Source organism: Gekko japonicus, unplaced genomic scaffold (assembly GCF_001447785.1).
Source record: "Gekko japonicus isolate JY-2015 unplaced genomic scaffold, Gekko_japonicus_V1.1 scaffold1224, whole genome shotgun sequence".
NCBI classification, from domain to species: Eukaryota; Metazoa; Chordata; class Lepidosauria; order Squamata; family Gekkonidae; genus Gekko; species Gekko japonicus.
The window spans coordinates 268,253-282,976 of NW_015163125.1; the positions used below are offsets into that span (position 1 = coordinate 268,253).

The window sequence follows — 14,724 nt, forward strand, 5'->3', positions numbered from 1 at the left end:
CCGGCCTCGCTTGCTGCCTGGCTGGGCGCTCCTTGGGGTTTGCCTGCCGCGTGAGGAGACGCCGTCGCCATCATGCCGGTCTATTTCCAGCGGCCCGAGAACGCCCTGAAGCGGGCGAACGGTGAGTGCGGGTCTCTGTCGGCCGCTGGCACCGTGGCGAAGGCCGCCTCCGTTTCATGTCGACTTGGATCCCCGCCCGCCTGAGTCTCAGTATGCTGAGTTAATGGAGGCTGAGGCCTAGGCTCGTTTTTTCCCTCCCGCCCATTAGGGCAGCGCCTCTCCCTGTGCCCCAGTTCTCTGTGGCGGAGAGCGGCAGGCAGTGCCCTGTAGCCGCCTGATGGGGTCAAGCGCCAATCCACCCCTGGCAGCTCCTTAATACGAAGCAAGGCCTGCCTGTTGCCCGTGCTGATCGCCGACCATCCTGGCGCCCCTGCCTGCCTTTCGAGCCGAGGCCCTCCTATGCCGTGTGGCAGGAAGGAGACTGGGTGAAGACAGTAAATGTGTTTTGCTTTCCCACATCTGCTACAATAAAAATGTCTGCAACGTTTATCTGGGATGGTAGCCAGTTGTGCGTATTGTTACTGTTTTAGACTACGGAGCGGAGGATCGAATTCTTCCCATGGCTTCGCCGGCCACTCTGTTCCCTTGATCCGTTTTATAAAAAGACGTTCATAACCCAGTTCTAGATTTTGAGAATACTGATCACACTTGCACATCCTTTTCTTTTGTTAGTGAACCTGCTTTCATTTAAATAGTTATTTCTTCTAAGAAAAAACTGTTCGGTGTCGGTCAAGTAGTTGATAGCATTCGGTAGGACTGGATATATTTTCCATGAAGTGTGTAAAACATGAGATAAGGATTTTTAGAAGAAAATAATCGTAACCCGTTTTTGCTTCCTGGTGTGGTTTAGGAAACTTATTGTTTGGCAACTGCTTACAAGAAGTGGGGAAATTGTTCAAAGAACTGGCTTATCTGAGGATACCTTTGTCTGCAAGTTGTGTTCTTGAAAATTTTAGGTTAAGTAGAACAGAGCTTGGTGATAGCCTATGTAGCTTTAAACCAGTATTTAGTAAGTTCACAGCTGTTAGACATGACACATCTTCCTTACTCTGACTTAATAGTCTGTTTCACTGAGTCTACTAAAATACCAGTAACATAAGACACTTGCCTTAAAGCTAGTATAATGAAACATAATTGCTGTCAAGAACAAGCTTTAAGTGGCAGGGTTGGGTGTCATAAAAACTCTCCCACCAAATATTTTATGAACACAGGGTAAGTTTCATTCAAGTGGGCTGTAATCATATGCTTAATAAATAAATAATTGGGTACTTTTAAGAATCATCACTAGAAGAAGAAATTAAATTCTGACATTTTCTGTAGAAATAATCTAAAATCCATTTCAATAAACATGGTTGCTTATTCACATTGCCACTCTTGGAATTACTGAAACCTTCACTGCCCAGGCGGTGTCACTTCCTGAATTTGCATACCTCATCTGATACGTCTATATGTTCAGTTTCTGGAAGTACAAATTTTAACAGTGTTTCATGTCTTTAAACTTTAAATGTTATTTGTTTCAAAATAGACCAGAATTCTAGTCCAGTACACCTTAAAGACCTACAGAATTTCTAGAGTGTAAGCATTTGTGAGTCAGGCTTTGTCAACTTTGACTCATGAAAGCTTATACCTAGGAAAATTTTGTTCGTCTCCAAGGTGCCCCTGTACTTGAATTTTATTCTACTACTATCAGCTAAAACAGCTAGCTGCCTGAAACTAATTTTAAAAAATAGTGAATATTAGATAACTAGGAACTTGACCTTAAAGTTGATTTGGAACCTGTAATTTCACAACAGTGACTGTGAAACCAATAATCACTTGATTGCATCATTGTTTAATATGAATATTGAAACAGAAATGCACATCTCCAGTCACTGAAGGCCTCTGGTAATAGTTCCATCTTGCACTTCACAATACATGGAAAGTGGAAGCAATGAGCACATTATGATGTAGGGATACCTCAAAACCTTTGGCAGGCCTTGGGTCTCCTTATATTTTGCTACCGCAGGGTGTGAATTTTTCTCATGGTGCCACGAAAGAACCTCACATTACAGTTTCTAACCATTGCTAGCCTTTTCTTTCGTGGAAATGGGGCCCTACTAGCATGGTAATGTGCAGTGGTATGGACTCCTCCAGTTGACCTGAGGCTTTTCATAATACTCCAGAAATGCAGCAACATCTCTTTGTCACCACTGCAATACATAAAGGGAAGTAGAGGGGAAAGGTCGCAGTCAGTATGGATTTCTCCAAGTGGCCACAGAGAGCTAGAATGCGTAGGAATACACTTTAAAAATAAGTAACAGTAATAAAAATAAACTGGAGTGTATAGAAAGAGTGGACATAGAAGTGTTAGAAAGCATATAAATTCTATTTCTGCTTATTCTGTAATCTTTGATAGTGCTGTCCTTTCACATTTTTGACTATTTTCTTTTATACCAAGCAACTAATTTTTGTAAATAGCTCAGTCACTGCACAACATTTACATATTCTGATACAAAGGCCAAAATGCAGGAAAACTTGTCTTTGAACCAGTAAGATGCCTGCTTTAATTCCCTTCCAAGGAATGTTGTTATAAATGTGAAGGAAGAATAGCAGGTTTTTCAAGAACAAGAAGTTGTTCAGCTCTTAAATTAGTTACAACTTGAGATTTGTCAGGGGAGACTAAGATGCAGTTTTTCAGTCAAGATCTCTGTGCCTTCTTGGGCCTTGAAATTCGTGGGGCAGGATTGTTGAGAGAAGAAATATATCCCCTTGTTATGTCTGCCTGTTGTGTTTGATGAGACGCAAACTAACACATGTGGATTTTTGCGGCTGCAGGGGTACTCGGAGATTCCATAGGTTGCAGATCTAGTAGATTTATCACAAGCTCTGACAGTTTTGGTCAATTTGTAAAACATGCCTAATAAAAATCATCAGCTCTATTGCAACCTTTGTGTTTATAATTAAAGCCAAATCTTGCTTTAAAACAATTTCACAATACTTGCTTTATGTTTCTAAGTTATTAACTTTTAGTTTCTTCAGTCTCCCTCAGACTAAGAAGATTTTTTTCCTCAGTTTTCAATGCAATCCTGTTCTGCCTAGCAGTTTGAAAGGTTTAGAATTGGTCATTTTTCTAATGTTTGGCTCTCTGGGTCCTCTTTGGAGAGAAAAGTGCGGCATATATGAAGTAAAATAATAATTAAAATATATGGAGCTGGCTTTAATCAGAGGTTTTCTCTCCCCCCCCCCCCCCCCCCCCCCCCCCAGAATTTCTTGAGGTTGGGAAGAAGCAACCTGCTCTTGATGTTCTCTACGATGTTATGAAAAGTAAAAAACATCGAACATGGCAAAAGATCCACGAGCCGATTATGCTGAAGTACCTGGAGCTCTGCGTGGACCTCCGCAAAAGCCACCTGGCAAAAGAAGGGTTATATCAATACAAGAATATCTGCCAGCAGGTAGAGAACTTGAAAAGTTATGTTAACAAAAGGAGGTTAATAAGATCAGAATTTGAATTTGTAGATGCTATGGAGAAATGTACATGCTAGTCCTTTACTGTATATGAGATTTGTCTGTAAAATACGTCAAACCAATCAGACATGTTCAGTGACTGTGTTTTAAGGGCTATCAAGTTGCTTGTGACCTATGGTGACCCTATGAATTAATGACCTCCAGAATGTCCTGTTGTCAACAGCCTTGCTCAGGTCTTGCTAACTGATGACCATGGCTTCCTTGATTGAATCAATCCATTTCATGTTGAGTCTTCCTCTTCTGCTGCCTTCAACTTTTCCTAGCATTATTGTCTTTTCTAGTGACTCTTGTCTTCTCATAATGTGACCAAAGTACTATAGCTTCTGTTTAGTCATTTTGGTTTCTAAGGAGAGTTTGGGCTTGATTTGATCTCAAACCTACTGATTTGTCTTTTTGGCGGTCCACGATATCCGTAAAACACCAACACCACATTTCAAATGAATCATTTTTTTCTTGTCAGCTTTCTTCACTGTATAACTTTCACACCCATACATAGTACTGGGAAATACTATGGTGTGATATCTTGGTCATCAGCCTCACATCCTTATGCTTAAAGAATCCTTTATAGCTCCTTTGTGGCTTCCCATTGTGTAACTTCTCAGCAGTTCTTAGTTTTGTCTTTGTGATGTTCTGTTGTAACCTGCTTTGACACTTTCTGCTTTAACCTTCATCAGTAGTTGTTTCAAATCATCACTGTCTTTAGCCAGTAATGTAGTGTTATCTGTGTATCTCAAATTTAATGTTTCTTCTTCCAATTTTCACTTCACTGTCATCTAAATCCTTATAATATGTCCTGCGTAAAGGTAATGCAAACCTCTTTTTACATGAATATAAGGAGAGCCCTGCTGGATCAGACCAGTAGTCCATCTAGTCCAGCATTCTGTCTCACACAGTAGCCAAGCAGTTCCTCTGGATGGCCAACAACAGGGCATAGATGCCAAGGCCTTCCTCTGATGTTGTCTCCTGGCTCTGGGATTCACAGGCTTAGTGCCTCTGAATATAGAGGTTCCTCTTAGCTACCATGGCTAGTAGCTGCTGATAGACTTATCCTCCATGAATCCATCTAATCCCCTTCTGAAGCTGTTTATTCCTGTGGCCATCACTACATCTACTGGCAGCGAATGCCACATTTTAATCACTCTTTGTGTAAAGTAGTATTTCATTTTCTCTGTCCTGAACCTACTGCCCATCAGTTTCATTGGATGCCCTCGAGTTGTAGTATTTTGGGAGAGGGGAAAAAACTTCTCTTTGTCAACTCTTTCCACTCCATGCATAATTTTATAAAGCTCTATCATGTTGCCACTTATTTGTCTCTTTGCTAAACTGAAAAGTCCCATGGGGCAGATGTGAGGCTGACTGGCCTGTAATTTCCCGGTTCCCCTCTGGAATTCTTTTTAAAAATTGGTATAACATTTGCTACTCCAGTCTTCTGGTACACCAGCTGAATTTAGTATGTATGCCATCACATGGTCTTTAAACTCTTCAGGAATATGGTTTAGATCATATTTTGGCACTATGAATGTTTGAGTGTTTTTCTTCAGCTTTATTTTAATTTTCAATATTAACAATTCATGGTCTGTACGACAATTAGCTCCTGGTCTTGTTTTAGCAGAGAGAGCAGAGCTTTCCATCTTCTATTTCCAGTTATGTAATCTGTTTGGTTGCCGGAAAAGCATTAGCAGCAGTGAACAAATTGTTTTCCTCACAGAATTGTATGAGTTGCTTTTCTGCTTCATTTTGTGCTCCTAGCTCAAATCTTCCAACAATATTTGATTCTGCCTTGTTATCTAATTTTGTGTGAGAATCACCTATGATTAGCAGATAATTCAACAAATAATTGATTCTTAATATCAGTAGGCTTCTTAGGATATCTGAATAGTACAAGCAGTAATGCATTTGCGTTCAGATCTATTACTGCATTTTACTACTGTATTTTGAGTTTCTTAATTAAAATACTGACTCTTATGTGGCAAAGCTAGTTTAATTGTTCCATTGTTGATGCAGGTGAACATCAAGTCCTTGGAAGATGTAGTCCGAGCCTATTTAAAACTAGCAGAAGAAAAAACCGAAGCTGCCAAAGAAGAATCTCAGCAGATGGTGCTTGATATAGAAGATCTGGATAATATTCAGACTCCAGAGAGGTAGGTTATGTTATGGGGATTATTTTTGTCTTTAAGAAATAGCATGCTTGTTGGAAAAAGATTGACCAGCTAAGTTGTTTTCTCAGATCCCACAAAAAGAAAACATTAACCTAACAGCCAATTCTGACATCCTCTGCCACTTGCTGTAAAGTTCATACCAGGCCTACCTGAAACAATTGTTACATCTCCATAACTCTGAAAGATGTGTTTAAAACATGCTGTAGTTTAACTGCATTGTGCTGTACTATACACATATTGGGAAGCAAGAGAAATGGATTGTATGGCATAAAATATTGTTTTTTGTTTCTTAACTAGTGTTCTCCTAAGTGCTGTAAGTGGTGAAGACACTCAAGATCGTACTGATCGGCTACTTTTGACACCCTGGGTTAAATTTCTATGGGAGTCATACAGACAATGCCTGGACCTTCTCAGAAACAATTCTAGAGTGGAGCGCCTCTACCATGATATTGCACAACAAGGTAAAATGGGAATTATGGCGAAACTTATGTGGCCTCTTTACAAGTAGAGGTTTGAAGGTTTTGAATCATTGAAGTGTGGCGTAATTAATTATATATATGAAATTTAATTCATCAGGTGGTGTATGAGCCAGAACTTAAAAAAAAGCACCTTAGAACAATCCCACTTTAATAATGCATGCCTTTTCATTACTTTTTCAAAAGTAGCTCAAGTTTTTCTAAGAAGACGTTTTTGAGAATTAATACATGCTTGTTTTTAGCATAGACTATCTTTTCAGCTATTAAAACATTTAATATTTGGAGTAATTTATTCTTGCAGCTTTCAAGTTCTGTTTGCAATACACTCGTAAGGCTGAATTTCGCAAACTCTGTGACAATCTAAGGATGCATTTGGGTCAGATTCAGCGGCATCACAATCAGAGTACAGCCATCAACCTGAATAATCCAGAGAGTCAGTCAATGCACTTGGAAACCAGGCTTGTACAGCTGGACAGTGCTATCAGCATGGAGCTATGGCAGGTGTGTATTTGTGCTGATGGCATCTTTTTTCTGTCCTCAGCCTCATCCATCTAAAATCTATTTTCATGCTTTGTAACATCCAGTAGCTAAGAGAGCTTCACAGGTGTAGAGTTAATTTTACAGCATATAGTTGGATGTAAGATTATATTTAGAAGTTTACAATTAAATGTGCTTAGATTTTAGTAAACTTGCATCATCTCATTTCTTACCTTCTCGAGCCACTGCTGGTGTAACATGTAATTTCCCCCCTTTCCAGGAAGCCTTCAAAGCAGTGGAGGATATACATGGACTGTTCTCATTGTCCAAAAAACCTCCAAAGCCCCAGCTGATGGCAAATTATTACCACAAAGTTTCCACTGTATTCTGGAAATCGGGAAATGCACTTTTTCATGCTTCCACGCTTCATCGTCTTTACCATCTCTCAAGGGAGATGCGAAAGAATCTCACACAGGATGAGATGCAGAGGTAGGCAAATATTTGTGTGTAGGGTTGTTGTTTATAATAGTACTCATGATACGTTACAGTATGAGCAGCCTGAATAGCCCAGTTTGGCCCAAGCTCATCCGAGTTTGAGAGCTAAGTAAGGCTAGCTGTGTAAGTAGTTGTATAGGAGACCACCAAGAAAGACTGGGGTCGCTGTGTGGAGGAAGGCAATGGCAAACCACTTCTGCTCACCTCTTGCCTTGAACTCCCCATGGTTGAGATTGCCATGAATAGGTTGCAACTTGACAGCACGTTCTTCTTACAAAGGGGGGAAAATAAATAGTGAGTGAAGCAATACTATTCGTAGTGTGTTTCTCTAATGTCCTGTTGGCAGGATGTCAACAAGAGTCCTCTTGGCCACTCTCTCAATCCCCATAACTCCTGAACGAACTGACATTGCTCGTCTTTTGGACATGGATGGCATAATTGTCGAAAAGCAACGGCGATTAGCAACACTTCTAGGACTTCAAGCTCCTCCTACACGGATCTCTCTTATTAATGACATGGTAAGTAACATATAGAAGATCACTTTTAGGTAGTTTATATCCTTGGTCATAAGTCACCTGAGTGACACTTGTGAAAGAACTGAAGAATATTCTAATGACCACCAAAATTGAGTAAAAGCTATTGGTTTCTTCTCTTGGATTCTACTTTGTAATTGTAATTCCAGTATGTCAGGGGCTGTTACACTGGATAGAACTAGTGTTACATGTCCCCAAGGGAACATAATTTATGTGGGCTTGCTTCCTTAAGTAATCTAACTGTAAAGGTAACATTCTGCACATTGTTGCAGCTGAGGATGCATGTTGTCCCCGTCATTCTGCTTGCAAGTAAAAAGTGGTTTTTAAATGTCCCAATAATTTTAATTGAAAAAGTTGTTTAAAAAAAAATTTGTTCATATTAATATTGCAGTAATGTTATGGCTGTGGTGGCTCAAGTGGTTAAGACGCTAAACTGCAGACTGGAAGGTCGGTAGTTCAGTTCGAGACTCGAGTGCCGCAACACGGAGTGAGCTCCCGTCTCTAGTCCCAGCTCCTGTAAACCAAGCAGTTCGAAAGCAAGAAATTGCAAGTAGATAAATAGGTACCACTTTGGTGGGAAGGTAACAGCGTTCCGTGCACCTTGGCATCTAGTCATGCTGGCCACATGACCATGGAAATGTCTCTGGACAGCGCTGGCTCTTCGGCTTGGAAACTGAGATGAGCACCACATCCCTAGAGTCGGATTCAACTGGCTTTTGAGCAAGGGAAACCTTTACCTTTACCTAATGTTGTTTAGTAATTTTCTTTAAGTAAACAAAAGTAACAACCTTCTATCATACTTTTTTTTTGTAGGTGAGATTTAATGTAGTACAGTATGTTGTCCCAGAAGTGAAGGAACTGTATAACTGGCTTGAAGTAGATTTTCACCCGCTGAAGTTATGTGGTCGTGTTTGTAAGGTAAATGGTGAAAACTTAAGAAAAGGGGGACTTCCATTTCACTTGCACGTAGTTCTTCTTGAAATTGTTGGGTGGAACATTGTGTGTTGTTACATAATTTTTTTTCTCTGAAGTTGTTCTTTAAACGAAGTTTTATCTGGGGTGTATGTGGGTTCTGTATGTGGGTTCTGTATGGGGTTGACTACCGGGGCGGGGGGCATACTTAACACTTCAGTGCCTTTTTTCCCTACTGCAAAGTACTCCCTTCCCACCTACTTTTATCTCCTTTGGGGAAACTTACGTATCCTTGTACATTTTCCCTAGCAGATGTAAAGGCAGCTTAGAGATAATGATTCTTTGAGTTTTGCAAATGATTTTTAATGGGCAAAGATGAAGGATTTAAATAGCTCCTTCTAACTTCTGCCCCTTTTAGATCACTGCTCTGAAGCTGCAAGTGGGAGGGAGAGAATCTGTGTCACACACAGTTCCACCATGAGAGCTCCTTGTTCTGTTTTGTTCTGTGGCTATTTGTTTATCATGTTTGACTTCATGTACACACTGCAAAGTATAAAACTACCAGGTCATACCAATTAAAAATAGCTTTTGAAAGTTTTCTTCATTGTAGAAAGAGAAGTGATACTGTTAGCAAGAAAAATTTCAGGTCTGTATTTGTGGTTCATTGTGGCATCAGTTATCCAGAAAATTGAATAATTGCCTATTAGTGGACATGTAATGAGAGTTGTTAAAGCACATTTCATTGTCTTTTTCTTAGTACCTTTAGGAACAAAGATATTTCTGATGTGCTAGATAATAGATGAAGGTAAATTAACAGTGTGGCAGATGTTAGTCATCACTGTCAGTCACCTTCAAACAAAACTGTATTTAATGTACACATTGTGAAAAATCAAAAAAGACACTGGGGAATGTGCTAGAAAATAATATTTTCTGACCACCTTTAAAATGGAAGGCTAATTTTGGTCTTGAGAATAATTTTCTGAAAATATTTAAAGGGTTCTTTAGATTCAGTTGCTTGAGCCCTTCCCACACACTCCTAAGTGAACTCTCATGAGCAATTACAGCATGCAAATTAGAAGCAACCAGGTCTTGGCTATCAAAATTCTCATCGTCTCAGAAAATCTGATATGTAACATTTTTGATGCAGCAAAAGTTTCATTGGCCAAAGTATGTGACTTTGTAACCTGAATGTTAAAATTGTTCCTGCAAGCGAGCATCTGGGAAGAACTGTGTGGGGGTGTGAGTGAGTGGGGGTTTGTGAAGTACATTTAGAATGATATATTGTCTGAACTGGCTTCTTAACTGGTGTCTTAAAAGCCTCTGAATGATTCTGTACAGGTTCTAAACTGGGTAAGAGACCAATCTGAAAAAGAATCAGAACTGCAGTTGTATATCCCTCATCTGCAAAACAATACCATCCTCAGATTGCTTCAGCAGGTATGATTACAAAACAAAGTTTTAAAAGTAGTGTATGGTTGTGGTAACTTTTCTCAGTTTCTTTGTATTTTAAAAAATCCATCTCGTGTAAAAGTGTAATTCTGTTCTGTTGATTCAAGTTTTGAAAGAGTTCCTTATTTTGGATGCACGTACATAGAGTGGATTTAACTAGCCTGTTGATTGGTGTGTCTGTTGCCTTTGATGTCCAGTTTCTTCATTAATTTAGCAACATAGCTGTTGCAGTTTGTGATGATTGGATGCTCTTCCCAGTAACATCAGCAACTTCTGCCCAGGTGGTTAGAGCAGCAATGTTTGCCTTGCTAGGAGGCGTGTTACTAGTGTGGTACCTATCAACGTGATCTGCCCTGTCATGCAAAGAAGTTATGTTGTCATCAGAAAACAATATGGGAACAACGCTAAGACAGCAGTAGCTCTGTTGCTTTGGTTACAAGGCTACAAGGCCTTGGTGAGTGACTGATGAGCTAACTGCTTTTGCCTTGTGCGGTCTACCATCAACATAACAATAAAATCCTGAACTGCTGAAAAATACTTTGCAACTGTTCTACTGAATGGTCTGTAAGCAGCATAGAAGCACTGCTTGAAACCCATATAAAAGGATCATTGCGTACGTTTCACGCATGAAAGAGCCAGCATCAAACCAATCAAAGCACTGTAATTGGCTCACGTTAATCCTCCAGCACTCAACATGAAAAGTGCATAGGAAGGCAATAGCCAGCATCCTCTCAGTTCTTTTTTTAAACATTTCGTATGAGGTATTTTTACACATTAAAAATACAACTGGCTAAATCATTCATGGATTCCATATGTCAAAACATTTTTTAATTCATACTATTTTGGTTGGACCTGTGCAGCACCACCAGCAAAAAACACCGGTGATCTTTCCTGCATTCCCCATTCCCTAGCAGCTTCTTGTGAATCCCTAAAAGAATACTAGGTGTTGGCGGACCCATACAGATAAGATATAGGCAGCATGCAGTGAGGTGGAGAAGAAGCAGGCAAAACTGTCCTCCTGCCTACTACATCAATAGAGCCTCTTGCAACAGAAGGCAGCTTCTTGTCTGGCAGAAGGATGCCTAGGATCCAGACCTTTAACTTCTTGATTTTTCACATGCACATTTCATTGACCTGCTTTCTTTGCATTGGTAAGCAGTGTTATTTCTGATGTGCGAAAGGAACAGTTTGAAAGCTAATTAGCAGCATTGCTGTAAATAGTGACTGCTGCCAGTCTCTTTCATACATATTATCTTGCTTGGTAGAATTATCAAGCCCTTTAAATATATTCAGAAACCATATGTTTCCCTTAAATGTTCATCTCTATTGTTAATGTTCAAGCTGTAAATGCTGATGTTTACTTTTCACAAGTATTTTTGCTCATTTAGAATTATTGGAAAAAGCTGAATATTCATGTGTCATGCAGGTGGCCCAAATTTATCAAAGCATCGAGTTTTCTCGTTTGACTACTCTGGTTCCTTTTGTTGATGCTTTCCAACTGGAACGTGCAATAGTAGATGCAGCCAGGCATTGTGACTTGCAAGTAAGTGCTATAGCAGAACTCTTCAGAATGTTCAGACACATTGTTCTTTAAGTAAATCTGAGATCTTGGATTAAAACATGCTGAAACCTGTTCAGGTGTGAAAACTGTTTTGTTCTTTTAGATGCAACGAATGAATACTGGACTAATTCATTCTTAAATACTTCTTGAGTTGGTACAAATGTTTACAAAAATATTTAGTCAGAAACTTGATATTCAGGTAACTTTTAATTAAAGATAATAGGTAGGAACAAGTTCCCAGAATAAATCTCCCTCTTCCCCTCTTGAAAAGTTGTTCCTCTGGATTGGAGAACCTTTGGGAATAGAGTGGTGTCTGCCCAGTGTCTTGGGGGTGGTGGTGGTTCTTATACCTGTTGAAGGAAGATACTTTCAGAACCGTTTGGGAGAAGTGTGCAGACAATAGACTGAAATTCTTCGGCCTTCCCTCATTGTTATTAGAAATATGGGCTATCAGGAAGCCCCAAGGATGATCAAGAAGAAGGTAACCTGTTAGTCTGCAGTCATGTGCAAAATGCATATGTTCAGTTTTTGCAATAGAGGTTTTTCTCTTCTGCAATCCTCGCCTCGTACTTAAATTTCCTTATACCCTTTTATGTTCAGCAGACTGGATGTTTTATTGACAGCAAAATTGGGGTGCTTTGCTAAAAGCCCGTTCTTGGACAATTTTTGCTGTTGATTCTGATGCAATAGAGAAGTTATGTTATTTTGTCATCAGGGGATGATACTCAGATCTTTGGATCATGCCTGTCTTGATCACATACCAGCTTTCTGCTGAGCCCTGGGTGTTAACTTTTCTGTTGACAGATAGTGATCCAGTATCCTGCATTGGGCAGGGGGTTGGACTAGATGGTCTGTATGGCCCCTTCCAACTCTGTGATTCTATGATTCTATCCTCTGATCATAAGAGCTTATTAATAAAAGGAAGAGGGAATTAGTAGAAAAACACATGCAGTCTTGTGCAAGATCTTGCTTTTTTAGTCAAAGAGCTTGCGCAAGAAGGGAGGAATGTTTTGTGCTATTTCCCCCAGAAATGTCAGCCCTCTGTGCTGGTATCCTACGTACTCCTTGGGGGTCCCCCAGTCATCAAGAGTAGTTTGAGAACTGCTGTTCAGGAACAGTGTAGAGATGTATTTCCTGACCTTGTAAACAGTACATTTCATTAGATCTAGTCCTTTATTTTGTGTCAGTTGTTACCGTTTCATTTAAGAAGGATAAATCATATATACTGTGTTAATCTTAGCATTCATTGGTAGTAAGGTGGGAAAGAATGCTAGTTGAAAACTTTAACACAGCTATAAAAATAGACTGTGGAATATCGTCCAAATATATAAATAAATTATCTTTACCTTCAAATGTTAAAAGGTTCGTATTGATCACACTACTCGAACTCTGAGTTTTGGATCAGATTTGAATTACTGCACTCGGGAAGATGCTCCTCTTGGACCACAGCTGCAAAGCATGCCTTCTGAGCAGATCAGGAACCAGTTGACTGCTATGTCTTCTGCCCTTGCAAAGGCTCTTGAAGTGATTAAACCACCTCACCTGTTGGTAAGTCATTAGAATTTGGAATACCTTTGAAAGTCTTGTGAGAAATGGTTTGGTATTCTTGGTCATCTCAGTAGTTCTTGTATTTGCTTTTGTTACTTTGCCTGGCATTGAAACTTCAGTTGGTTCATTCTATTTCATTGTATCTTTGATTCACTCTTTTCTTTTTGAGAAACTGCAGCAATTTCTTTCAAGCTAGGAAGGAAAAAGTAGAGAAGGGTGTGGGAGCAAGTAAGAGGGATAGTTTTAAATCTTTGTATATAGTCCCACTCTGTGAAAATATTGCCAGTGATGTCAATAAGAGATGGTGCTGCTTCTCATTTTTAAAGCTGCCGTGGTAAACACTGTTCAGCTACGTTTAAATTAACCTTTCAAGCAACTTTTATTTAGAGAACAGTTTTTTGTTTAAGTCTTACTGAATGTCATGAGAAATCTTGTTGCCCTCCAGTTTTCACACCCTATATGTTACTGCATCATTGTTTGGTCCTCTTCAGTTCCTGTATATGTGTTGTCATGAGAGCCAAATGTTAAGAGTTGTGTTGTCCATGTTAAAGACTGCTTAGTATTTCCTATGTATGTATTTGTGGTGTTCTTCTAAACAGCTGTGCATTGCAACATTTGTTTGGAATAATTGTTCAACTATATTAATTAATCCTATGCAGATTTACTCATTCTAAACCCATTTATTTCTGTGACTGGAATACCTCATCTCAGGATTGCAACGCAACAAAAAAAAAATGCAATAGTACTTCTTTGAATTTCAGCCGTGCTTTCACCTCTCATAATATATACATTTTAAAGGTGTTTTTGCTGTGCTTTTTAATCTTAGCTAGAGAAGGAAGAGCAACATCAACAGGCTGTTACAGCTTACTTAAAAAATTCAAAGAAAGAACATCAGCGTATCCTTGCTCGACGTCAGACTATAGAGGAAAGAAAGGAACGCCTTGAGAATTTGAATATTCAGCGTGAAAAAGAAGAGATGGAACAGCGTGAAGCTGAACTTCAGAAGGTTCGCAAAGCTGAGGAGGAGAGACTGCGGCAGGAGGCAAAAGAGAGAGAAAAGGAGCGCATTCTGCAGGAACATGAACAAATTAAAAAGAAAACTGTTCGTGAACGGCTGGAGCAGATTAAGAAGACTGAACTGGGAGCCAAGGCCTTCAAAGATATTGATATTGAAGTAAGAAAATTATTGATTATCCTCCAGAATGTGCAGATGACTTTAATTTTAATTTGTTCATCAACTAAGGACTATTTTGCAGAATGTATGAAGCTGACATATTGTTAGGTCATCTTAACTTAGTAGAATCTATGCTTTCAGAGGACCTCTAATAGAGAGCTTTTCCACACCTGCTACTTGAGATACTTTTAACTGGGGGTGGGTGGGGGTAGAGCACTAGGAACTGAATTTCAGGCCTTCATGTAGCACTGTACTTTACTGCTGAGTTTTAATCCCATCACAGAAGTCCCTTGCAAGTCAAGTTATGCCAACCACACAAGTCAGCTAGAATTCTATATTAAAAAACAATACACAATTAAAAACTCAGCCAAAC

At 39.5% G+C, this 14,724-nt stretch overlaps 1 protein-coding gene across 2 annotated transcripts in view; it reads left to right on the top strand.

The window, feature by feature from the left end:
• The window catches only part of EIF3A (eukaryotic translation initiation factor 3 subunit A), a 36,022-nt gene continuing 21,298 nt past the window's right edge, over positions 1 to 14,724 (top strand). For both annotated transcript variants that reach the window (XM_015406907.1, XM_015406908.1), the window contains exons 1-12: positions 1 to 121; positions 3,304 to 3,494; positions 5,572 to 5,708; positions 6,024 to 6,187; positions 6,504 to 6,703; positions 6,960 to 7,168; positions 7,521 to 7,692; positions 8,521 to 8,625; positions 9,958 to 10,056; positions 11,495 to 11,611; positions 12,992 to 13,177; positions 14,004 to 14,351. In XM_015406907.1, the coding sequence (XP_015262393.1) occupies positions 73 to 121; positions 3,304 to 3,494; positions 5,572 to 5,708; positions 6,024 to 6,187; positions 6,504 to 6,703; positions 6,960 to 7,168; positions 7,521 to 7,692; positions 8,521 to 8,625; positions 9,958 to 10,056; positions 11,495 to 11,611; positions 12,992 to 13,177; positions 14,004 to 14,351 (1,977 nt within the window). In that variant the 5' untranslated portion in view covers positions 1 to 72. The remainder of the gene's footprint in view (positions 122 to 3,303; positions 3,495 to 5,571; positions 5,709 to 6,023; positions 6,188 to 6,503; positions 6,704 to 6,959; positions 7,169 to 7,520; positions 7,693 to 8,520; positions 8,626 to 9,957; positions 10,057 to 11,494; positions 11,612 to 12,991; positions 13,178 to 14,003; positions 14,352 to 14,724) is intronic.